Source organism: Pangasianodon hypophthalmus, chromosome 2 (assembly GCF_027358585.1).
Source record: "Pangasianodon hypophthalmus isolate fPanHyp1 chromosome 2, fPanHyp1.pri, whole genome shotgun sequence".
Lineage (NCBI taxonomy): Eukaryota > Metazoa > Chordata > Actinopteri > Siluriformes > Pangasiidae > Pangasianodon > Pangasianodon hypophthalmus.
Window position 1 is genome coordinate 13,794,218 of NC_069711.1, and position 27,853 is coordinate 13,822,070.

Below are 27,853 nucleotides of genomic sequence, written 5' to 3' on the forward strand. Positions count from 1 at the left end.
GTACCTGTTTCTGAAGTTTTTCCTCTCATTGTATCTACACTAACAATGCCACCCATGATATGAGCGCAGCATACAACTGCTAATTTCTCATGCGAAAAATCAAACAAAAAATCACTAAGCACACGCATGCAATCATATTTAATGTGTTTCATGGTGGTTTTCTTTCAAAGTTTTCCTTTAAGCAATTTCAAAGTTGCTGCATCATTGCTGTGTCTGATACAGCAGTACCAGTGCCACAGCCACTATGAGGTTACTATTGTGTGAGTATCACTGCTGTGTTGAGAATGCTCCACCACCTAAATAATATCTGGTCATCTGTGGTCCTCTGGTGGCCCTTTTCCCTTAATGGGTGGGGTAGAGGAGGACTGACAAAGTGCATATCAACAGTCAGTAATTATCTACAAAGAGACCTATATGTTATTTTTACCTAATAACACGACCAATGAAGGTAGGGATCAAGTAGATGGTCCTAATAAACTGATATGTATAGATTATATTGTGTGGAGTACCATACTGGGATTCCTAACACTAGAGAGCAAGAAATAAAGTTTTGGTCATTTCAATATATTGTATGTTGTCAGTACAAATGATCACAATTTACAGATCTACAACTTACGGGAAGCAGATGTATCCATCGTTATGGCAGTAGCATTTGTCACATCCTCTGTAGAAGGTCTGGCCAGCTTCAAACAGCTTGCCCTTGTGAATGCACAACCCTGGTTGGACACAGATAAAACACAAAGGCTATGAGTTGTGATATACACTCACCACACAGGAACACTACACTAATACTAGGTAGGGCCTCCCTTTGCTCCCAAAACAGCCTCAATTGTTGTTGGAAACATTCCTTTGAAATTCTGGTCCATGTTGACATGATTGCATCACACAATTTCTTCATATTTTTCAGGTGCACTTTAATGCTTCAAATCTCCCGTTCTACCACATCCCAAATGTGTTCCATTGGATTCTGATCCGGTGACTGGGAAGGCCACTGAAGAACATCGAACTCATTGTCATGTTCAGGAAACCAATTTGAGATGACTTTTGCTTTGTGACATGGTGCATTATCATGCTGGAAGTAGCCATTAGAAGATGCAGGCTATGTTTTCCAGTCTTCAACTGTCCAGTTTTGGTGAGTCTGTGCCCACTGTAGCCTCAGCTTTCTGTTCTTGGCTGACAGAAGTGGAACCCGACGTGGTCTTCTGCTGTTGTAGCCCATCTGCCTCAAGGTTTGATGTGTTGTGTGTTCTTTTCTGCTCACCACAATTGTAGAGTGGTTATCTGAGTTACTGTAGCCTTTCTGTCAGCTTGATCCAGTCTGGCCATTCTCCGTTGACCTCTCTCATCCACAAGGCATTTCCGTCCACAGAGCTGCTGTTCACTGGATTTTTTTTTTTATTTATTGCACTATTCTGAGTAAACTCTAGAGACTGTTGTGCGTGGAAATCCCAGGAGATCAGCAGTTACAGAAATACTCAAACCAGCCCATCTGGCATCAACAATCATGCCCCGGTCAAAATCACTGAGATCACATTTTTCCCCCATTCTGATGGTTGATGTGAACATGACCCGAAGCTGCTGGCCCATGTCTACATGATTTTATGCACTGCGCTACTGCAACATGATTGGCAGATTAGATAATTGCATGAATGGGTAGGTGCACAGGTATTCCTAACAGAGTGCTCAGTGAGTGTGTATCAAGAGTGCTGAAGCATGACCACCAGAGTGTGCTGTTGCCTTGGCTGGTTTGCCTGAATCTCAGCATTAACGTGCAGTCTAACTATTGTGCTTGACACGGCAATAATTTTAATCAAGAAAGGCAGGACTAATTCATCACAGGGCATCAAACACACTCATTCCAACCATGGGCAATTTAGAGGAGCCAATCCACTTACTAGGATTAGCTAGTAACACTTGCATTAGTAATCTGAACTCAGAACCAAACCAGGGATCATGGATTTGCCTCAGTTTTTCTTGTGTTTTTAGTAATGTTATCAACCTGTGTTCTACTGTGGCCGTACGAAACAATCTGCACATATGACCATTTGAGTAATGTAATCATGCCAATAGTGTCCTGTTAAGAAGCTGTTACGCATGTCTTACCTGTGTGACGGTACATGGCAGCCTGTGTGCCCCTGGTGTTCCACGTGAAACTAATATTCAGACAGACAATCCAAACCAGCACTTGTATAGTGCCCAGACTCTTCTTTTTACTCATCCTGATCTTTGCCACACAGTTGAACTCAAAAATGTACTAATACTGAACTCCTTGGAGAGGGTTAAGCCAGCTTCTGTGAATGGGGCTGATGTTGGAGACCAGCAAGGCAGCAGGTGAGAAGCTCTGCCACCAGGAGTGAGTAAAAGAGCCAGAAGTTGAAGTAGAGAACAGCTTTCTCTAAGAGTCCAGATGATAAGTGTGGGATCTGTCACTGTCGCACTTTCTGTATGGTTTCTCTGTCCTGCTTCTTTTCTCACTCCTCTCACAATGTTCACTGTGCCACTCCAGATGGGGTTTTTATAAGCTCAGTCACAGCTGGAAAGAGAAAGCTGGATATGTCTGTGAAAACATCCCTACTTTCTTCCGTCTTTAAGCTTCTTTCCCACATTCCTTCTCTGCATTTCTTTCAGTTCTTATGCCTGTCTCACCATCCTTCCTCTCTTGGCTTGTACTCTGTTACCTGTGTCTGTGTTTGCTTCTGTCTCACCATGGATTGGCTTGTGTGGTCTGACCACAGCTTTCAGCTTTTTGGACCATTGAACAGTTCCATTAAATATTTGGACATTTCCCTCCTATTCTCATAGGTATGACATTCAAAAGCCATGTGGTAGAATACTGTGACTGAATCTCAGGTGGGAAAGTAGAATTCCATGGCATCCTGGAATGTTCTGAGATGGGCTTCAAGTTGTGTGATGTTCATTCAACGATTTGGGTGGTTTTATACTGATCAGCTGCATCAAAGAACATAACAGCCACAAACAGAAAGCTCTACATGGAGGTCCTGGAGAGAGCGATGGGAAGATGGGACAGTAAAAACTGTGGAGCACAGAAAAGGATGCACATTACTGTAATGTCTCTAATCAGATTGTTTTTCTCTCTCTGTTGAGGCTGGAAACTTTGATGTGGTGACATGTTCATGCCAAGAGAACTAAATCTGAAGCATCAGCCAGTTACATAGCTGGCTTTTATGTCTGCTAATATGAACAAGCTAAGTTAGAGTGTGTTAGTGGCCCTGTGAGGTGTAGTGCTATCTCACTAAGGCCTGCACTGTACGCAGTTTATTTCTGATTATGTGCAACAGAAGCCCACTATACCCACTGTATATTTATATTACCATGCGTATGTCTCTCACAATATAAGGTGTTCATTCACTAAAGCACCAGAGTGCACATGTGAGGGTCAGTATGCTTTCAAAACTATGCTGTAAATGTAGAGCCAAAGCACCGCAAATTCTCTGCTCCTCAGAGGCCAGCACTCCATTCACTATACATGCAACATGTCTATGGTTATAATCCTCAGAATGTGTGTTGATAACAGAGTGTAACATTTAGGTGATGAGGCAAAAAGGAAGTACAAGCTTTGGATCAGGTGAAATTGTCTATTACCACCTTGATCACCTTACTGAAAAGGAGCTAGTTATGCATCACACAAAAGAACCAGATTTTTTGAAAATGCAGGCAGTCTAGTAAAGGTTCTCTAGCAATGATAAAGTAGAGTCAGTTGCCAGTTCATTAGGAGCATTTACCTTGTAGCTGTTAGCATTTTATCACAATGATCAAATACTGTAGATATACACATATAGTTACTGACTGGAGCCCATCTGTTGTTATGCACACTAGCCGTCCTCTACCCCACCCATCAACCACCAATAACCCTCACTGACTAGATATATTCGGGTGGTGGACCATTCTTAGTACAGTAGAGGACAACAATGTAAATAAACCTTTGGGCTTTATTGCGTTTTTATTCTTGACTATTTTAAATGCTTGTAAGTTCTGTACAAATACGGTGTTATATGTGTTTTATATCATTGTCAAATAATTCTAACTATATAGCAGTGACAAAGAGGTGTTGCTTTGGTATGGGTGTATCCAGTACAGCAGTGCTGCTTCAATTTTTTTAAACTGTCTTTGCTGTGCTGAGAATGGTCGATCACCCAATTATATCTTCTTAGAGGTGGTCCTGTGAGGGTTCCTTTCCACTGATAGTGAGAGTAAAGAAGGGTGACAAACTATACCACTGTAGTATACCAGTGTAGGAGTACTGTAAGTGTACCTAATAAAGTGGCAACTCAGTGTATAAAAAAAAAATTGTTTTTTTTTTTAGTGTACCTAATAAAGTGGCAACTCAGTGTATAAAAAAATTTTTTTTTTTTTTTCCTTTATACAAATTTGGAGGGCCATGGAGGACTAGTGGTTAGGCCAAAGTGCTCTCACCACTGCAGCCTAGGTTTGATTCCTGGCCAGGGAACCAACCCCAGCCACTGGGCTTGTGTGCAACAGTACGCTCACAGTGCCGGTCCCAAGTCTGGATAAAACTGGGGAGGGTTGTGTCAGGAAAGGCATCCAAAAAAAAAAAAAAACTTTGCCAAATCAAATATGCGGACCAATGATCCACTGTGGCGACCCCTAATGGGAGCAGCTGAAAGAGGAACAACAACAACTTTCTGAAAATTTGGATTGCCAGTGATAGTCTTCGACATTTGAAATCTAATCTGATATATTTGGTACAGTTTCTCAAATGTGGAACATACAAAGGCATATAAACTAAAGACATGTAAAGTGATGATTTTTTTGCATTCCCTCAAGATATACACAGCTCACAGGGAATTAATGATTGCCACAGTTAACAAGTCTTTGTAGTTTATGAGTTTGTGAGTGTGCTTTTTCATTTCTCTATGACTACCACCAACATGGTTCTCTCCTAGTGCTCGCCTCTGTTTCTGTATCCTCTGTAATTTCATTCTCTCCATCCATCATTTCTCTCTGATTCCATCATCTCACTGGCCTGTTACATTCTTCACCACATGATCACTGCACCGCTGTTTATCACTTCCACCCCAGTTCCTGTTCCAAATAAAAAGCTTTGATATTTAACCTGCAGGTGAGCTGCTGGCTTCAGTCCACCCTTTCTTTCTCAGTACTTTACCTGAGCAGGGTTTCAGTGCCAGGTGCCTGTGGGGTGGCATTCATAGCGAAAGTGAGGCTTTCCGCAGCTTGTTTCTCTGCTGGCAGCACCAAAGATTCCTGTTTAATGCCTGCTGGCAATTTGGCACCTGCTCGGGTGCTTCCCAGTCTGCATTGGTTGGCCAGTACCCCCACCCTCCGTTTTCTTTGGCTCTCCAGCTCTGATTTCAATGCTTCATCTCCATCCCTACATTTTGCTGGAGCCATTAACCAGCGCTTCAGGAAGTAGCTCTCCACAGATGAGTGCAAGACTGGCCATCTGTTCATCTCTCTATTTCTCTCTCACACACACCCCCTTTCTCTGTGTTCATTCTGTCCTGCTTCGCTTGTGTGCTTTTTCCTCCCTATGCCATCCATGTTAAAAGGTTATTTTGTTTTGTTCCTTTCATGCCAGGTGCAGGTAGACTGAAAAAAAAATTCTGGGAAGGATCAAGAAGTTGCAGTGATGCTCGAAGGTTTGTAGAAACGGTATTTAAACCTGTCATCTACCACATTTTGTGACTGGCTGAATATATATCATGACTTTCTAACTCCATTACCAAGGACCACAGACACTAGTGTAGGCTAAATGGAGTGAAATTAAAATAACATGCAAGGCTAAATGGAGTAAAATGGAAAACAGCAGAAGAGCAGAAGGCAATACCTTACTTTTTATAATCTCTTACACCCCATTTCTTAATAGTGCTTCTGCTGTATCTTGTCAAAAATGTTTGGACCATCACTAAGTCAGACTCATCCATAAATATTTCCCATTGACTGCAGTTGCTTGTGTATTCACATACAAGTGTCACTGTTGACATGAATGACAATAGATTTTTCCGCTGAACTGTATAATCCTCCATTTAAATGATGGCTTTTAATAATTAAAAGGCAAATTGATATTAAGGTCCTAAACCTGCTCATAAATGGCTTGATGTCCTCAGACTAGTTTTAAGTTCTTGTTGTCATAAACACTTGGCTCTTCTTAACAAACTGACTTGTTTTGTTTTACATTGCCTCACAGAACCTTGTCTATAGAGCACTGATCAACCCTGGAAAAGACAGGAAAAGGGAATTTCAAAAGCAAACAGATTAAGAGAAAGAAAAAATAGATCCAGGATTGGACACCTTGAGGACACATTGCAGAGAGCTTCTCAATTATTATACCTTCCTGTCTGGGCATCCTTGACACACACACAAAGCCCAATCTCATCTGACATATCGTGCTGCACGCAGCCCCCAGCCATCTTTTTCTGCTGCTCTGCTGCAGCTAAAAATAGCACATAAACACACACAAACCCCCCTTTCTCACTGGGGTGAGTGGATGCACACAACGAGCCAAGACATGTTTCCGGAAGACTGTGTCTGCCATTGGCTTGCTTTTACAAGAAGTTAAACTCAGTTCTAGTGTATTAGTGCATTGCTTCATTTTGAGCAGTGCCAAATATTAGGCATAGACATAGAGGCAGATTTGCCTGATTCTGAATCTGCTGTAAAAGGCAATCTGACACAGCTTATTCAGTATTGAGAAGCAGTTTGAATAATATAGATGGTTTCTCCAGTCCTTCTGTGTTACTTAAAAACATCTCTATTTAAGTTTATATAACACAGTGACATTGAATTCTTGACTCTGATTGGTCAGAAAAGGTGTTGATTAATTTTCTATAACAGCAGCTCTGACTGAAGTACCATCTACAAGATAAATCACAGGTTTATATTAATGCACTTGCTCTAATATGTTAATGTTTCAGCTAACGTTAGCCGCTTACACATGGACTGGTATGGCAGGCGCTCCAAATTTAAAGGATTTAGAAAAGTTGTTGATATGGTACAGCTTTTTGTGAGGAGATATTTATTTAGCATTTTTGGAAGGGGTCACCAGTATCAGTGTTTTATACCAGTCAGAAGTCAACCTATAACTTTGTTTTCTGATATGAGAATGTCTAAGTACTGATGGCTTTGCAGCTTCTTGGTAACACGACAAGCTGAATTTTTTTGTATTATTAACTTCATGAGAGAAAAACGAAGAGAGGGTGAGGGAACAATTATTAATAGGCTAGCTATACAAGGAACTAACTTTTGCCCCAACATTACACATAGCTATAAATGGATAAAAGTGTGTTGTGTTGTTCTTTAATAATTTAATAATACTTGTTATCAAACTGCTGTGGTATTAGAGCAATAGAACATATTAGGACATGCCTCTGTAGGAAAATAATCAACCTCACAGTGAAAATCTTCCTCTGCTTCGCTTACACTAGCCCTCTAATTAATTTCATTTAACCTTGTCATGCTTTATTCCTTACATAGAACATTAAACTGGAACTGTTTCAGTGTATGGAAGGTTTGGATTATATTTTATTTTGTGTGTGTGTGTGTGTGTGTGTGTGTGAGAGAGAGAGAGAGATTGTACAGACAGAGCCACTGCTCTCATTAGGGGGTTGATCAGTAACAGTCTAATGGCATTTGCCAAAGCTTCAGCTCTTCAGCTCACATGAGCAGATGAGTGTGGGCTCGTAGAGCCTTCTGAGCGTTGCAATAATTTGATGGTTGAATTATTCAAACAAACAAAATAGTGTAGTATACAGTACATTATGTATTAGTAATACTTAGTAGTAATACGAATAATTACTACCTTCTTTTTTCTCATGCATACTTTTAATCAGTCATGATATCTGTCACTGTTTGATGGTTAAGAAATTTAAATTTAGTTTGATATTGGTTAGTTGTCAGTTTGTCAAATTAAATATACCTTTTAACATTTCAAATCATTCAGTTTCACAGCAAAATAAACCTCAAAATCCGATTCAATTGATTTATTTCAGGTTTTTTTTTTTTTTGATCTTTTAAAACACCAACAATGTATAAGTGGCGGTGACGATGTCAGCCATTTTGCACTCCCCCATGACAATCTTTCAGAAACATTCACATAACATATTTCATTTTATGAAGAGACATCGCAGCATCCCAGAAAATATCAGATTAAAATGAACATTTATAACTAGACCAAAAAAACCCCAAAACTCCAACAGAAAGGCATTCAACACTTGCACAGGGGAAAAAATACATACTGAAAAAAAAATCAGTCATATCTGTCCACAGCAGTCTGCTTAGTTCGGTTTGGCACATCTATTTCCAAGCAAAAGATTGCAGAGAAAGTTACAAAATCATTAAAGAGAGAAGGGAGATGTAAAGTGACAGCAATTAGTAGCAGATTAATAACTATTCCAAGACTGGAGTGCTTTGTGTTTCTCCAGTTGTATACATAATGATGAACTGCTTGAAAGGATTGCTTTTGATAGGATAGTGACATTGTGATTGTTATTGATAGACAGCAGCAGAGCAGCTGCAGTACATCATGGCCACAGTTACGACGTGGAAAAAAGCACATCACATTTTCCATTTGCATCTCCTCAATCTTTCTTTTCAAATGACAAACCTAACTCAATACTGAGTGCACATAATTACACACAGAAGTAGAATTAATTGAGAGAAAAAAACTGTTCTGCAAATAGTTAATGGTCAAACCATCGTGTGTACAAACAGGGTCAAAATTCTAAATCCACTGAATTTCAGTTATGACATCAGTTATGAAGAAGTGAAAAAAATGCAGTTTTGTTTAATCATATTTCCTCAAAGAAGATAACATCATTGTTCACTAATAAAAGCTACAATTGTTCAGTACACACTAAAGGAAGTAGTAGTACTGAGGCATGTGCATGCTTTAAAATTTGACAACTGAGTAAATGTAACAGTTCTTGATAGTGGACTCTGATTTTTGGACCTTAATCCAAATGTTTCAGCATATAAGACAGTACAGTCTGCACAATGAAACAACAAAACAACAAAAAAAGAGTTTCTGTTCACATTTTCCTTTAAAGGTGAATGGATGGATTAATGCAGGCAGTTGATGGAGGAGTTGTGATGTAAAGACTGGCTTTGTGAACATCCAAAACACACACAGTAAAACCTTTCTAAATATTTTTCACAGGGCCCATGGACTTGTACCTAGAACTTGTGCCAACCCACGTCATTGAGTGTGTGCCCTCATTCCTTTACACGCAGTTATTATTCTCAAATCATGCTATTTACTTTTCTTGCTCTTATTTTAATAATAGAACGGTCGATGTCATACACAATATGGCATAATACTGCAGTTTAAAGCATGACCTTTAATCTTGTGAAGTAAAAATAATCCAAGTGTATTTCTGTATCCAGTTCTTTCCTTTCCAAACCATACATGATTCACTCCCACTACAATAAAAACTCCTGAGGACAGTAAGCTGTTTTTCAGTGGTTCCCAGATCACATTGTGTGAGACCCCTGTTCTGTAGTCTAGTGTTTTTACTGCTCCAACATGCCTGATTCAACTCTTCAGCTATCTTAAGGCCAGGCACCACAGGCAAAAATGGTGATTTTGCTTCCAAAAAAAGTAAAAAATTTTCAGGTTACTTTTTAAAAATAGTTTTACTTTGAATCATTATATAGTTGGAAAGCTTCAAAAGTCACTCCAAGTTAATCCATTTGTTTAAAATTTTTTTGTGATATGCCAATTAGTGCCTATCTAATATATTGTTGTCTCATTTGCATATCTGAATACATTTTAAGAAAAAATGTTTTGTTCTGATATGAGTAAATAAAAAAAAGAAGCCTTTTTTCTGAGGTATCTGGCCTTTAATCAGGTGGGTGGTAACATGGAAAACATTAAACTGTGCAGTACAGGGATTCTCCAGAACATTAGAACCACTTAGATCCCCGAAATGCTCAAAAGAAGATTTTAGACTTAAAAGGCATAAAATTATACGTGATCAAAACCACTATTATGTTTGTTCATATATTATCAAGGAAACACAGAGTTGCATTTATAAGTCTTCATGGATGACGGTGAGAGAGAGGGAGTGTGGCAAAAGGGAGAAGGTGGACATGTAGGGATTCTGAGGCTCTTTGCCATGTCTTCAAGGGGATCATTGCTTCTGTTTTGCAGGCTTCACTGAGGAAAAGTTCTGCTTGGTCTGTACCACTCCTTTCTCTCCTTCCCATTCACAGATTGCATTCCCATCCCCTTCATCCCCCCCTTCCTCCATGGTCATGGGGCTGTGGGGCATTTGAGGCTGGGGTGATGGAGAGAATGCTGATTGAGAAGGGGACAGGGATAAAGCACCATATGGAGGAATTCACATTTCACACTTCAGCTTCATGTATCTGAAAGTGTCCAACCACAAAGCTGCACAGTGCTATCCAGACCCTCTCTCCAGGTTAGTGCAGTGTGTGTATTGTCCTTTGAATGACCCAGGAAATTATTCCCAGCATCAATGTAACACTTTCTTGTGGAGCACAAGGAAAGTCTCTGTACAAGAAATTCTCTGTCCAGGGAGCACAAAAGGTGTTACATGTGCAAAGGATTTTGGGGAGAAGAGACAAGAAAATTACAGCTATTTTAAAAACTAACATTGACCAGAGAACAAAAATGCAACCTTAAATGGCATTGTAAACACGTTTTGAATATAAACATCTACATGGTGTATTTAATTGCACAATTTGCCTCAGTGATTTATGAATCTGCTCAAAGCCCCAATCAGGGTCGCTGCAACTGACAGACCAGATTTAATATTGCAACATCAGAAGCTTTATATTTGCCATGTATATTTGCCATGCTTAGTTAAGAATCTCAGAGCTTAGTACTGTTCTGGCAGTTCTGCACCTGACTTCCACCACCACAGTGGTCATATCTTTTCAAACCCTGAAAATAAATTGGTCTTTCAATCACATTACTGCGTAGCTGTGCCCCAAACTGACATTACAGTGTTTTTCCTCCTTACATTATACATGAGGACTCCAAAGTGTGAAGCTATTTCCAAATGTAGTGAAACCCACAATGGCCTGAACTGAGACTCGTGCAGAGTTAAGGATTTTTCTGTAATTAAAAATTTTCATTTACCTGGGGCTGATTGTAGCACATGGTTTGTTCATTGCAGAAGAACACAAAATGTTTCTTAGCTAACATGAGTTTAGAAGCTAACACTGAGATAAATCTTCAGTCTGCATGTGTACCCTTGAAGGCAAACATCTGCTCCTTGACCTCATATGTTGACCCATCATGGTCAGCTATGTTGTGCTGTGTAGTTGTATGGTCTCACTGATGCTCAACTCGTTGGGTCTGGGAAATGGTGAAATACCACTTATCAGTGCTCCACTTGTCGGGCCTGAGTAGAATGCAGCATGCAGGGCTTTTCGTCAAGACAAAATGTATGAAACAAACTTACAAACAGAAAAAATGTAACAGGATTATAACAAGCAAGTTTAAGTAACTATTAGTGAAATTATTGTAACCAGAATGTGAAAATTGTCATTTGTTAGTCATTGTTTGTCACCTCCCTGCTGTTTTACAGAGGATAATTAAAAAAAATGATAATAAAAGGTGAACAAGATTAAATAACCAGTGAAGCTTTGTGAATGGAAAGTTCCATGCCAAAATAAATATTTAACCTTCAGACATTAACATAGCCTCCTCACGGTGTGTAGCTATAAACTCTGAGAACTGGCAGCTCCCATTTGATCAAGAGGTGAAGAAATGGTGAGAGATTTTATAAGTCCACTCCGCAGTGGAGTGGGAATATAGTTTGGGTCAATAAATGTGTTATGTCTGTACCCTGTCTCCATAGAAATCTATTATTTACAAATGAACTACTTCTTTTCTCATACTAATCTCTGGTTATTGACCACGTGTACAAAGAAGGGAGTTCAAAATCTTCCAGGAAAAAAAGTTGGTCTTCAAAATTACATCTTGTGCTGTACAAAATGTTGCCCCCTTTTTTCTTTTATTTGATTTTTGGCTTGATTTTTTGATTCATCTGTGTCTCTAGTAGCACCCAAGCACTTATACATATGCATTAATTCATTATTAGAATGTATTTTTTAAAGCTAGAAATAATTGCTTTTTCCCATTTTAGATAAAATATGTAAATTTGAACATAATACCGCTGTTGCAAGCATAATTATCACTGTAACATTGTAATCATAGTAATAATATAGAATAATAATACTGTGTAAGGTTCATCACTTTCCCAGAGTTGTTGGATTTGTAAAGCTTATTTTTTTTTATTGATTTTTATCTTGATTTTGAATTCTCTTTAAACAGGTGTACGTATGTAGAATAGGTTCTCTTCTTGAAATGTGCTCCAGGCCAGTCCTATATTACAAAGAGCTGAGCTAGCAGCTTCCTAACTGAGGTCAGAGACGCAGACCTGAGAGGACAAGGAGAGAAGGACACGGGGATGAAGAAGGAAGAGAAGAAAGAAGTGGAGGTGGCGTCTCTTTAATGGAACCGCTGGACACCAAAACGAGGATCCTTTGTGTCACGGATCTCAATCTGAAAAGAAACATAAGAGAAAGAGTGAGGAAAACTCCAGGCAGTCAGTCCGTCTGGATCAAGATGGGGTCATACATCCAGATTGGGTCTGAGCAGCCTAAAAAGTCTACAGTGCAACGTAGGGAAAGAACAAAAGGATGTTCTGCTGGTTTACATTTATGGGGTATAGCCAGGGTGAGTGCAGAGTTGTAGGGGGAAGAGAAAGCAAGATTTAGATCGTTCAGGACAACAGGACCTCTTCACATCAACTTCACTGACCTGTGTTAGTGTGTACTACTGTTTTGACTTCTCCTGGGAGCATGGGCATGTTTATTGTAAAAATATATCCTTTAAATCTAAATGTAAAAGCTTCTCTTTGTCATCTTTTCCTCTTTAGTTAAAAAGCTTGGAGTCAATCTCTCCTCGAACATCTTCACTAAGAGAGATGCTAACAATAATGTGCGTTTGTGTCTCAGCCCAACCTCAGTCACCAACTAGTTTTCATAAACCCAGGAATACACATCAACTCATATTAATTTGATTAGAATCCAGAAGCTCATTGGTTCTTACTGTCAGTTGTTCTCTCTCTCTCTTTCTCTCTCTCTCTCTCTCTCTCTCACCCTTATCAACTCACACACAAATGCATAGGCTTTGTTCTTCCTTCATGATTGATATTCAATCTCTTTCTTCCTCCCTCTTAAGTCAGTTAAAGTGATATCGAGATATGTCTGAGGAGTGTCATTTCTGTGGGCTGTAGTGCTGTAGGCCTGTCTACTGCCATTTCAGGTAAATGCTTTTAAACTCATACCACATTTCTCTCCCTCAGCACATTCCTTCCATTTACAGTCCATTACACCTTACACATGACCCGAGCCTCTCACCCTGCCAATACAATCCCCTTCTGCCTTAAGAAGAGAGTTTGGGCATAGAAACCTTATCTCATCCCACTTCCACTGTGAACAGTATAATTAAATATTACAGTGGGCCGTGATACACAAAGCCTCTAATTTTTCACATAAATAAATGGAATATTGCATAAACTATATGCAGAGACTAATGTCAAGGCCACATTACAAGATTTATACAATCCTAGCCAATGCTGAAAATATGAGTATTTCCAGAGTTACAGATTTTTTTGTCCTGGATCATCTTTCCATCAAACAATACAACACACTTTCAGATTATGTTCACAAACTGTGCTCACAACTTTCGAAATTTGGAATGCTGCAGAGATTCTTTTGAACAAACGTTGCTTCGGTCCAAAACAAACATGGGAGACTCGGCTTGGGTGTCACTGATTGTCTGTCTGTTACATATTATAACAAAATCATGTTTTCACACAAGACAGTCAGCACCCCCCCACACTACAGGAGGTTGAGTCGTAAAATACTGAACAGGTTTAACATTAGAATTTTAAATTGGGGCAGCCACAACTGGACTGTGAGGGGTTAAGATCGGATTTTACACACCTGACATCACCAGATAATCTGTATAAAATTAATAATGTCATTTTTCATTTGATTTTATTACAGGTATGCTTCTGTGGTCTTCCAGGGCTGGAACACTGTATCTCTGTATCTCTGTCTCATGACTGGATACTCCATATAACCCTGTTATACCATTTAATGTTTTAAGGACAGTTGTCATATGGTGGCCTTTAAAAATACATGTAGACAGGGCTTAAAATAGTGTTGGTTTATTTGAATTTAACATTCGAAAAGAGATTTTAAGAAACAGAGCTTGCTTGAAAACTTACAAGTTTGGAGGCACCAAAAATAATTATGTTTAATCCTAAGGATTGTCATTATGTGCTGAGGCCTGATGGAGCGTTATTGTTTATCTGGCCTGCTAGATGACCCATTGAGGAGCACTGCCCAATTTAAGGAAAACTAGATTCAACACAAGAAAATCAATCTGAGGAGGTTCTTCAGGCAAGAATGGACTGCAGTAACACAGAGGGAGATTACATAAGCAAATAATCTGTCATAACACCATTATTGACCTACTTATGATGCCTGATGACACCAAGCTTGATGTCTCACTTGGCCCAGGCAATCCACTGCACCACCAGACAGTAAACAACCAAAGCATTCCCTCATTTAAATAAAAAAAAAGTGGGAATGAGAAAGAGAAACATACGGTGGAGCACTGTGATACCACCTGGTCCCCCCCCTTCATCTCCCCTCCCCTGCTCTGTGTGCTTATGGAGGCTTTGGGCCAGATGCCCAGGCTCAGCTTCTCTGCCTTGCATGCGATCATTAACATTTGGCCTGAGATGGACAATCTAAATATCTTAATTACCCTAGTCTGGCTAAGCACGGCAGACAGGCCACTGTTCCTACTCGGGATTCATTAAAGACATTTGGCTAACATTTGCTAGATTCATGGTGCATAATATGAGCATGACAACTGACCAAACTAGAGTGTAGAAGTTCTACAGACAGCACTCTGTGTGATAGTTGGTTTAAAATGTTTCAGATTTTCTGAAATATTTAGTGAGAGGCTCAGGATATGTGTAAGGTGTAATGGACTGTAAACTCTCAGTCCACAAAGCCCTCTCAACTGACCTTAAGACTCTTATAGAGAATTTATTGCTTTTGCTATAAATTTCCTCTCTGAACACTGTAGTGTTGACTCAATCTATGTTAAAAGTCTCCTAACACCTCTTGTGGAAAAGTGTCTTGCTTCCCCATAATTGTGCAACATACTCAGAAAGATGGCTGTGGCACACAGACCTCATTTCTTCATGTCAATAATATTAAACATGGCTCCAAATTGAAATACTGTGCTAGCTAATAGCAAGGCATAGGTGTTTGGTTTGCCTTGAACGGTTTTATTTCTTTCATGTTCTTACTACCAACAAACATGGGTTTTAGAAAAAAGAAAAAGTGAGCATTTCATGTTTTAATTGTCTTGCATTACTTAACTAACTTTGTATCAGCTAATTCTGACAATACAAAATGAATGCAAAAAAATCTTTTTCTATTTTTCATGTTACAACACCTTCCATTTCAGCAAAACTAAAAACTAGTGCACATCCAGCTAGCTAGCTTCATATGAGAAGAGGAAACTACTACCAAAAAAGTCAACAAGTGATATTTGCTTGCAACAAAAATTGCTTCCCATTCCATCTATGGAGTTACGTAATCATCATATTAATGCTAGAGACCCTTGATGAAAGTTGGCTAAATAACTGTCTTCAGTTATTGAAGTTTTTTTATTGTAAATTGAAGTTCCATCTTTGTGCTAAAAGTAGAAACTCTAGATGATAAAACTAACTCAGTGATTAAACTACTAACATGATGCATCTCAGAGTATTTGTGTAATACCAGCTACACTATATACCTACGCAAATGGCAAAATCTGTAATTATATTGAGCCTTGATGTCAATGGCATATTATTCATAGTAGCTTAATTCCTAATTCTTAAATACAGAATAAGGTGAATTTAGGGAGATGCATATTTGAAAGGAGGAAATCACAGATTAGTAAAAATGGGAAATTTTTTGCACCACTCGATCAGCAGGAATAAACCAAGGGGAGAACAATCAAATCCAAAATCTCTTTGGCCAAAGCAGATTCAAGCTGCATGCTAGGACTGCATGCATGTATCTAGAGAAGGGAAACATGGGTGATAAATTGATCAATTCGTTTAGGCATTTCATCTTACACCATCCATTCGGAGTGTAGAGGTCAGGTGCAGTGGCTGCTGAGGAGAAAAGAGCACTATTAATAATACTAGTAAGACATGTACACTGGATATAGTAGAAACAACACTTTGCATGCTCTGCATGAAGAAAAAGTGTGTGTGTAGATCTTAATACACAGATCTTCTCATGAAATAATAATGTTCTCCCAATTTTCTCCCTCACTAGCCTATAAACTGGTGAATTGGGCCAGCAAATATATATTATGTTAGAGAGGCCCATTGGTTCACTCTAACCTGGAGGAGCGCTGACTATTGATTGTTAATTTTTGAATGAATCATTTTGCAAGTTGAATTTGTTCTATTTTGACTACAATACAAACAGTTGGACATTTCTTTTTGCTTGCGTGCGCACCAACAAAGCTTTTAAGCATGCATTTTTCATGCAGCCTGTTGTCTGGTCATTACACCAAAATTCTTTTGTTTTATGCATTTATGTACTTGTCATCTAGTAATTAAGCTGTAGGTCTCCCCTTTCATTCTCTGCTTTAAAGGTGTAAGTGTAAGTACATGCTGGTCTGCAGGGCTGCCGGGATTGTGTTGCGACTCAACCGTATCTGTTCTCTGACCTGACATCTCAAGACATTTGCATTTTCCAGGAGGGAAGCATGTGCTGCTAGAGGCGTTCGTAACACAGAACAGTTCTCCACTGCTTGCTCTCCTGAACACACTCCCTCTATTGTGTTAGCCTCCAATGCCATGCATCTACCCTTCTGTGACCCAGCATCTCTAAGGGATGGCTAAGCTCACTGTTATCTGTGTAAAATCCTGGTGTGACACTGGGGGTTCAGGTTTGGGAGCACTAACACACAAGCAGGGGTGAGCAATCTAAGCGCTAACCCAGAGCATACATAATGCCAGGATACTACAGCACCACAACACTGATGTTTGGAGCACGATCACTGCATACAGCAACACAAGCATGGAAGCCACAGCAATGGGGAGACTTACCCTTGATACTGCAAAGTCTGTAAAGACAGAATAGAAACGGTTGTTTAGTTTGGGCTGCATTTATATGAAGGTGTGCATCAAGGATAAATTTGCACACTGCTGCCAAAATGTGTTGGTATACAGTTAATGAACAAATCTTGTAAGGTAGTTCATTTGATTAGTTTGTCTTCTGCCATGTTAAAGTCAAAAGGGCACCACATGCAGTGTAGTCTATCACTACCATTCATAAACCACATGGCATATGTCCAGGTAGTAGGTGTTTGCCTCACGTTGCCCTGTTACAATAGGATTTACAGTGTCAGTAGAATGCTATCCAAAGCCCTGACTGCCATTGTAAATCAGCAGGATGTATGGAGTGTGGGAGACCAAAGCCATTTACTACATCCTCTCACATTCTGAAACATGGAAATGTCTATCTGTAACTCAATCGGCAGCACTAAAAAAAATCACACCTTTTACAAACAGTATTCTTAATTTGAAACATTATTTCTGAATAAGAAATAATTAAGGCAACGTGTGCTGTGTGCTGAACAGCAAAGTGCCTTTTTGACATATATAATATGCAGTGAATAATTTATCTCCTGCGTTGTGCAGCCCTTGTTGTCCAGGTGCACGCTAGGATTACTTAGAGATGTGAGTCACGCTCAGCAGCGGCAGGATTTCCCTCCAGGTTCCATAAAAATGTAATGCATGACACCATGGCTTGTGCACTCCTGCTCACTAACGCTAAAGGCACATGACTCGACTTAGCATTTAGCATGATGAAGGAGGAGTGCTTGAGGTGGTGGGTGATCAATTCTGAAGGGATTTTTGGAAAAAGAGTAATGGTGAACAGAGTGGATTAAAGCCAGAGAGAAGAAATAGAAACTGGGGGATGCTTGGCAACTTGCCATGAGGTTTTTTTTTATTGATGCTGCAACGCAGATTCCCTGACTAACACAGATGCTATGCACAAACACACAAGCACACACAAAACTAAAAACCCCCCTCTTCAATTCTCTCCACCTTGGCGATTCGCTCCTCTTAAAAAACCCTCATATGAAATTGAATTATCAGCTTGAGTGGGGTGTGATAATAATGTGTGTGTGTGTGTGTGTGTGTGTGTGTGAGAGAGAGAGAGAGAGAGAGAGAAAGAAAGACACAGCTGCAGAGTGCCCAGTCGCTGGGGAGAGAGCAGCAGCCCTTCTTATCCTGCCGGAATCAGACATGTTACCATGGCAACTTCCTCAATAGAATCAGGAGGCTATGAAGGTGGTTATTTTTCTTCTTCTCTTTCCCCCTTTCTTTCTTTCTTTTTCTTTCTTTCTTTCTTTCTTCAGACAAATTCTTGCTTATTCCCCCCCTTTCTTCTTTTCCCTCCCGTTTACGTTCATTCAAGTTGTATTACTTTCTATCAAGGCTGTAATGATTCTTATCATAAATGATTTACTAGAGTTATAGTGAACTCTCTTCTATATATTTAGCAAAGCGCATTCCTCCTTCTTTTGTGTCTGAATTACGGGCATGATATAAAAGAGAATCTCGCAGGATGATGAAATCTGCTTGTCGCACAATAGCAATATGGATCAGTCTACCACAGTGGTCTGGCTTAAGAGAGAAAGATGAAATATTTATGAACATGTGCCCTCTCTTATGCTTTCATGATACAGTTCAGCTCCACCCCCCACCCCCCAACCTACTTCCTCCAAACATCAGTCAGCAGAGAGGAGTAAACAAAATAAAATGGAGGCGGTAGGAAACAAGCTCCACCATCTCACCAAGAGCCACATTAATGCAGCAGTCATTTTGTTTAAAGCAGGGGTTTCCCTTCTCTCTTTTCTTGCTGAAAAAGTAGTAGAAACCATATGAGCTTTCTAGTTTGTTTCTGGTGGTCTGTAATGGCAGGGTAATGGAATGTCTTGTTCCTAATGGTCTAATTTTATGCTGATGGTAATGAAGGCCCTATTGAGTGGCAGTATTTGATAGTATCTAGAATTGGAAACCTAGAGGAATCTGTTGGAAAACTATTAAGCCAATTCTCATTACATGATGGAAAGCACTGGAAATTTTCCTAATGAAATGGTTTTTCTTACTAAGTTCCTGGAGCAAGAAGACTTTCAGAGTGAGGTTACTGGTTGTTTTATTCCATTTGAAACTGTTAAATCTGACTTCTGTTGTTACTCAAATGCAGTCCTTCAGTTCCCCTTCAGCAGGTTATACTGTATATGCTATTGTACTGACTAATAAGGTTTCATATTATTGTGGATCATGCAGCCAAATATTATCCATCTAGTAACCAACTCAAAAACCAGAAGGTTGCTGGTTCACATACTGATTCAATCACAAAATCAAAGATGTTGGTTCCAAATGTTTTGAAACAACTGTTCTTTTGTCTTATTTTCCACCATGTGTATCTGTTTATGAAAAATAACCTTTTATGCACATTGTTATGCTTAGACACTCACTCTAATGACTTCCCACAGCAGCACAAATCTTGTCATGAAAAGCCCTGCTGTTCTAAGACATCTTGTTTGTTTTCTGTCAAACTTGTCAGTCGTGAGGTTTGTTGGCATGTGTATTAAAATCCAGTGGACATCAGGCTTATTGATTGATCTGTTGATGTTCAGGTGGAGTGCTTTCAGTGCTTTTAGTGCTTGCTCTCCTTCTCAAATGTGGATTTCTGAAAACAAAAGCATTGCCTATTCTGCTTAATCACTCTCTTTCCTTTGTGCTGTTCTGAATTCTACTTGCCTAAAAGATGTTAAACATAATTGCTTGTATAACCTATGCTCACTTTGCTCATGTATTTCTGGGTCTACTGATTTTTCTACCTACCATCTTCTCAGTGGTGCACTTGGGTTTTTGGATCAGATCACTCATGCTCACTAGCTATCCTCTCACCTTTATTGTCAGCCTTGACTTCATCTTGAAGGAAGTCGCTCTGGCGATTCCCGAGGACAAAGGCAAGGAAAGAGAGGATGAGTGCATCCAGGATGCCGATGATGGCCAGGATGTAGGCCCAGCGCACTGAGCAGTTCCCCAGCGTGTACTTCCCTGTCTCCTCACCACACAAGTCCTGAACCACCTCTGCATCCCAGCCAGCCGGGAAAATTATACATCCGAACACCAGACACACAGCTACAGAGAGAGGAAGAGAGACGTGTTATTCAGACCAGGAAGAAAGATGAAGAAATTGAGCTGGAAATGTTTAAACTGAAACAAAACTATCCTCAAAATCCACTGCTCATAAGAATAATATAGAAATATTATAGAACTGTATTATGTATGTATTCATGAAATGTATTATAGAAATGTATTCACAGAGTATTAAATATAATATTATGTGTACTGGAAGGTTACTTAAACAAACTACAAAAGAATGTTGTGTTAGTACTAAATTCCTAGGAGCTATAATACGTGCTTATGTCTCTGGGTCAGAGAGAAGCCTGATGCTTAGCATTAACTATTGAGCTGCAATATGGACCTTATCACAACATTTCCTTCTCAGTACATGTTTGTAAAATAGAAGCTTTCAAGGATAAGATATAACAAAATCAAATAATGTGATAGCATGTGATATCATATTCCTCTTTTACTGCCCCTATTAATGTAAAGGATCAGAACCGTATTATTGCTTACAGCACTACTCAGTGTCATGGTGAACAGAGTGTGGGGTAAAGAACTGACACCTCAGCAGCTCTGACTCTAAAGCAGAGAGTCTTACAGCCTGCAGCAATGAGCAATACCTCCTCCCATACACACACACACACACAAAACAAATATCCACATCAGCGGAACTGCTTCTTTCAACAGTGCTGCATGTGCATCATTCCATTTTAGAGAATTTTTTTAGTCCATCTGCAAAGAAACAAAATTCTCAACATCTGGTCCTTGATGTTTGTGAATGCAGTGTTGCTCACTGTCACAAGTGCAAGAATTGAAGATCACTCAGAGGATCACCACTGTTTTTGAACATCAAATGCTTCATGGCCAGTATTGCAAAAGATTTTAATTTTAATGACTTAAGAGATACATCTAGGTCATGCAAACACCCCAACTTCATCTGACCAAGAGACAGAAGAAGAGTATGACAAAGTAAAGAGAAAAAGAACTGAGTGAAAAGGGCAGGTTTTCCACTGCACATGGTTGGGAACAGCCACTGCTGATTAGCTTTATCCTGGTCAGGGTCATGGTGGATCTAGAGGCTATCCAAGGAACACTGGTCATGAGGCAGGATTACACCCTGGATGGGATGCCAGTCCATTGCAGGGCATCATACATGCACACACCTGGGGGCAATTTAACATAGCCAATCCACCTACAGGCATGTTTTTGGGAAATGGGAGGAAACTAGAGAACCCAGAGGAAATCCACATGAACACTGAATGGGGACATTCAATTCCACATAGTCGGTAACCTGAGCTCCAGATCGATGCCAGGTCCCTGGAGGTGTGAGGTGACAAAGCTATCCACTGCACCAAGATGCTGTGAATATGTTTCTAAAATATAGTGGGCAGAAATTCACCTAAACTGGACAGTTGAAGATTGAAAAACCATGGTCACTGTAGTCTCAGATTCCTGTTCTTGTCTGTCAGGAAGAGGCTTCTTTGGCTGTTATAACCCATCCGCCTCAAGGTTCCACATGTTGTGTGTTCTGAGATGTTTTTTTTTTCTGCTGAAAAAATCTCAAACCTGACAAGAGCACAACCCGACATGGTCTTCTACTGTTGTAGCCCATTTACCTCAAGGTTTGATGTTTTGTGCATGCTGAGATGCTTTTCTGCTCACCACGGTGGTAAAAAGTGATTATTTGAGTTACTATACCTTTCCTAACAGCTTGAACCAAGCTGGCCATTTCCCTCTGACCTCTCTTATCAACAAGGCATTTCCACCCACAGATCTGTCACTCACTCTATGTTTTTGGTTTTTTGCACCATTCTGTACAAACTCTAGAGACTGAAGTGTGTGAAAATCAGCAGTTTGTGAAATATTCAATCCATGCCATGGTCAAAATCACTGCGATCACATTTTTCCCCATTCTGATGTTTGATATGAGCATTAATTGACGCTCTTGACCTGTATCTGCATAAGTGTGTGCATTATGCTTCTTGCATGAATGAGCATGACAGGTGTTTCTATTAAAACAAATGTATACACAATCGAATGAGCATTCATACCAGGGGCAATGCTACACACTAAGTTCCATATTGCACCAACACAAGGGGAAGGTGTGAGGAAACCCACATGAACATGGGAACAAGTGAGACTCCAGTCAGCCAATAACCCAAACTCAGGATCAATCCAGGAACTCTGGAGCCGTGAGGCAGCAACAGTACCCTCTGTGCCACTGGACCAAGTTAAGATATAAAACAGGATTCGAATGTTCTGCATTGTACTCATTCTGCTTGTCTGACAATAAATGCTTTATTAAATGATTTATGTCTGTTATTTAGGAATACATCCTTTCACAAGATTGTGGACAGTTTATGCACACACATATACATACACACAGGCTCAATTACGGCCTTGTGGAGTAAAATTACATTCACACTCATCCCCACAATCACATGTGAAAATAAACCTGTCAACATGATTTATTTATTTTGCATTAAGGGGGTATTCTGCAGAATTTTCAGAACGAGCATGTTAATTATTTCCTAAATGTCTCAGAGCGGTATCAGTTCCAACTACAAAATACAGATGAAGAAGTGCAGCAGACGGATAAAGAGAGAGCCAGAAGGCAGACAAACCAAACTGGCTGGTGGTGAAGCAGATTTATTTTTGCATTAGAGTACAATGCAATTTACCACTACTTTCAATAGCTAATCTGATTTCCTGCAGCTTCTCTGATGAATACTATCAGCCTTTGTAAAGGATTTATAAAGAAAGAAAGAAAATGAAGAACTGATTTTTACAGATTTACCATTTTTGTGTTATTAACACTGCATAAAATATGTAGCTCTACTGGTAGCCTGGATTAAAAAAGTACAACAGTTGTCTTAACACTGTAGACATCATGACCGCTGGTTCCTATCACAAATACTGAGAAGAAATAAGATTCAGTTCAGGATATAAGATGCATCACGTTGCACACTTCACACTCACACACTTCACAACCAGAAGAATTTAGAAATCAGTGAAATTCCATTTAGAAGACACACATGGACACACTAGTGTCTTTACAAGGTTTAATTTCTAAACACTCAACACACAGGACTGAAACTGTTGTATGTGTTAGGGGTTGCTGGAAAAAGAGGTAATATTCCTTCACAAATTATAACATACAAATAGCAGCTGGCACAAAATGTGAATGACAAAGCGAGCTAAATATGTTTCAAAGGAAAAATCTTTCCCAAATCAAGAAACTTACAGTTATTTACAGTTGACAACAATTGTCATCTTCTAATATTTTATCAGATTTATTTCAGTTTTTTTATCAGAAAAGTTTGCTAGTCATGCTATCAAATTCTATTATGAAGCTGGGACGCTGGGCTACTAACAGTAAGACCATTTCATTATAATGCCTGTGTGTTTTTCCAGGAAGATTTTCTTTTAATAACAATGGAGAATGATCATTTAAGAATGACAAAAACATGCATAATGAACATACAAGTTAATATTTCTAAAATTAATTAAATTATTAGTTTTGGAAAGCCTGGCATATATATGCTGCCCTGTGCACAGTGCACGGTCTGCGTGAGCTATATGGAGCGGTGGTGCTATAAATCAAAGCATATTATTTGTTTGGACAGAAATATGGTAGAAATATGGTTTTATTCCAGAGCACAGTAAGGCAGTGTTTAGGTTGGGCTACTGGAACAAACCAGTGATGAAAAAAATTAATAGTACATCTTCTAATTAATATCCATGCTAATGAAGTTGGTCCCGTGAGCAGGGAAATTCTGCAAATAATACTCACATAGTATAAATCAGAAATGCACACCACTGTTAACTTGTTTCCGGGGAAAGACTGAGAAAAAGAGGAAACGTGTCTGCCTTTTCTTATGACTAAACATTCTGGGCAAGTTTTTGACATGAAGTTGGGATGGAAATATTACTGAAACCTGGCAACCCTCCCCACAAGCTTCCATGAGCTGTTCTTTAAACTCCACATTAAACTAAAAACATCGCTCTCATGCAACTTTTTTTTTTTATGTCATCCTGCAGGATCCTGATGCACACACCTAGACTGAAGCTTTCTGGCAAGCTTTCTATCAGTGAGGTGTGTAACTCAGCATTGAGTCGATTACATTTACTGGATAGAGGAGCATTCTTTTTCATGAGATTTGTATTGTTTTCAAATGACAGAAGCATCAGGGGATTTGAATATTGAGTATTTATTATTATTTATAGCAAAGACACATGTAGAAGCATTAACTGTGGCCCATAAGTAGTTGGATATTGCCACAATCCTTGTTTGGCTTAATTGCATTTTTGATTTAAAATTATTTTATTTATAACTATGAATAAAAACCTATGAAGTTAAGCAAGTCTGCCTCACTGTGTCTGTGTGGGTTTCCCTGGGTTCTCTGGTTTCCTCTAACCTCCCAAAAACATGCCAGTATTTGGATTGGCTATGATAAATTACCCCTAGGTGTGAATGGGTGTGTGTGCACGGTGCCTTTCGATGGACTGGCATCAGAGTGTATTCCTACCTCATGCCCAGTGTTCTCGATAAAGAGGTTACTGAATATGAATGAATAAATGAATGAATGGAGCTAAAGTGCATGCTGTCCGTTTTAGTTAGAGGGTATTATGTTCATATTGAGCAAACCATATAGGAATTCTAGACTCTTTTATCTATTGTGCTACAATTTTAAGAGATATTTGAAGAACCTTTTTCATAATGAAGGAAAACTCTTGAATTGATCAAAAATCTTCCACTGAATATATGCTTAGATGTGTTAGAACATAACATGTTCGAATCCAACAAATGCAACTGCTGGTAGACCTCAAGAAGTTCACACAAGCATTTTACTATGCATTTTAGAGCTTGCTAAATTTAAAAAAACGTACACCTGCATTCGTATTTGTTTAGGACGCATTATCTATTCAGTCCAAATAATGTATTCATATTCGGTTACATCCCTAGTATGTGCATATGTTGCTTCTAATTACCCATGAGTCCCTGGGGTAATTTTGTTACCTGTCTCTATCTGTCTCTCTTTAATATGCATTCCAATCAGTGTGCAATAGGGCTGAAGAGGTTATTCAAGCTTCCTAAGGAAATTTATATTGATGCATTCTCATAAAAACATTGATGCGAAATACTTCAGAATTCATACTGCTTCCAAAAAATTATATTCTTATAAAAAATATTTTTATAAGAATTGGGGCTGCGGGGATACTGGGCTCCATCACAGAAAGTGGTTTTTGTGCTGCAGGTGGGGCAAGGTTGAGAGTGATATATGGACAGTAGGAGAAATTCTGTAGGTTGGAGGGGATTGTAAGTGGTATGATACACTGTCTAAGCACCCTGAAGGGTTCAATAAATCATGGACTTAATGTTTTTGATGGGAGTCAGTGCCACTATGGATAGCTACAGCTTGATGATGTGCTCTGACTCAGAGGTTTGGCACATTCCAATCATCTAGTGCTGATACCACTGAGCGCTCACCTGACTGAGGGAACAGGAGGCATTTTGCCTAGTATACCAGGTGGTTCAAATCAGTTGAATCTTTGTACATGGGTGTTCTGTGTGCACTCCAGGGGAGTTTCCAGGTTTCTGAGCGCTACCAGAATAACAGACTGATATTTAATTCTGCTTGTCTGCCAAACAAGGAACGGAAACTATTCTCTGGTAATTAAGATCTATTCCGAGTCTACATACTGTGAGCAAGTCAATAAACAATACATTGGTTGTTTCCATGTTGGTAACCAGTTTGATCAGGCAACAGGAATTAAGCAATAGGCTTTAGGGGAAAAAAATGATGCATAAATATTGTGGATGCCAGCAAGACCACTATAAAATTCACCGTATGATCCCACACAGAAATGCTGTATGCATAGGTGTCCTGAACTCAGTGAGGTGTGTAACTCAGCATTGAGTCGATTACATTTACTGGATAGAGGAGCATTCTTTTTCATGAGATTTGTATTGTTTTCAAATGACAGAAGCATCAGGGGATTTGAATATTGAGTATTTATTATTATTTATAGCAAAGACACATGTAGAAGCATTAACTGTGGCCCATAAGTAGTTGGATATTGCCACAATCCTTGTTTGGCTTAATTGCATTTTTGATTTAAAATTATTTTATTTATAACTATGAATAAAAACCTATGAAGTTAAGCAAGTCTGCCTCACAGTGTCTGTGTGGGTTTTCCCTGGGTTCTCTGGTTTCCCCCAACCTCCCAAAAACATGCCAGTATTTGGATTGGCTATGATAAATTACCCCTAGGTGTGAATGGGTGTGTGTGCACGGTGCCCTTCGATGGACTGGCATCAGAGTGTATTCCTACCTCATGCCCAGTGTTCTCGATAAAGAGGTTACTGAATATGAATGAATAAATGAATGAATGGAGCTAAAGTGCATGCTGTCCGTTTTAGTTAGAGGGTATTATGTTCATATTGAGCAAACCATATAGGAATTCTAGACTCTTTTATCTATTGTGCTACAATTTTAAGAGATATTTGAAGAACCTTTTTCATAATGAAGGAAAACTCTTGAATTGATCAAAAATCTTCCACTGAATATATGCTTAGATGTGTTAGAACATAACATGTTCGAATCCAACAAATGCAACTGCTGGTAGACCTCAAGAAGTTCACACAAGCATTTTACTATGCATTTTAGAGCTTGCTAAATTGCACATATAAAGCAGGTAGAGTTTCCAATATATGTATATGGCTCATACATCAGACCACTACAAAGGATTTGCAATCAAATACTTACTAAATAAATCAGTTCATTTAATTAACTTGTCCAATTTCTCATGGCCCACTGAACTTACTAGACTATGTATAAAACTTCCAGTGATTCCCATATGGTTCCTTGAAATAGATGCAAATGTATTCAATGTTGACCTTCTATGTTTTTAACCTCATGGTCACTGTTTAATTTCAGATCCAGTGTGCCCGGGTTTAGAAACTGGATTTACTGTTCAAATATTTATGGGGTGTACTGTATATCCAGCTTTAAACTGGTAGCCTATTTTCTTGGGTGTTGTACCCTCCTGTCATTCAGTCTCTCTCTCTGAGCTGTAACAGCCTGATCGTACAGTGCTATCTGCTTGAACAGGAGTGAGGGTGTTCTCAAAGGCCCACAGAGACTGTTTCTGCCCCAGCCAAGAGCACAGTCCCAGGGGAGTCACTCCATGGATGAGTCTCCTCTCATGCTGATGGCAGTGGAACAGAAAAGCCAATAGTAATGAACTGCTTGTTCTGTGTGTGAGTGTGTGGAAAAATGAATAATTCAAACTGTAATTTGTTTCTGGTTGATTTTCATTGCTCCTGGATTTGATTGCACTGGCAAACTCAGATATAGCTTTGCTTGCCATGGTTCAGAAAGAAGTGCCCAGTGAAGAGTCCTCTACATGTTCTGCTGTTCATTGAGTTACTTGCTTTTATCCCTCCCCTTTTTTTAAAAAAAAAAAGAATCCATGAATATGTACATACAGTATGCACACACATGCATGCACGCACACACATACACACACATACGCATACACACACAAACACACTATACTTTATGAACAAAAAAATG

General features: G+C 39.3%; 1 protein-coding gene across 6 annotated transcripts in view; it reads right to left on the minus strand.

Annotated features, from left to right (window-relative positions):
* Positions 1-7,578: 7,578 nt before the first annotated feature.
* lhfpl4a (LHFPL tetraspan subfamily member 4a) overlaps positions 7,579-27,853 on the minus strand; it is a 34,970-nt gene continuing 14,695 nt past the window's right edge. The window contains exons 2-6 of one of the 6 annotated variants that reach the window (XR_004579719.2): positions 20,049-20,285; positions 17,169-17,185; positions 16,182-16,220; positions 11,102-12,532; positions 7,579-10,526 (exon numbers count right to left, since the gene is read on the minus strand). Coding sequence is in view for 5 of the 6 variants with exons in the window: in XM_053230569.1 (XP_053086544.1) it covers positions 17,046-17,185; positions 20,049-20,285 (377 nt within the window). In the remaining variant the exon portion in view is untranslated. Of the gene's footprint in view, positions 12,533-16,181; positions 17,186-20,048; positions 20,286-27,853 lie in introns of those variants that run through there. The other 5 variants (XM_053230578.1, XM_026912736.3, XM_026912744.3 and 2 more) reach the window with 5 other exon arrangements.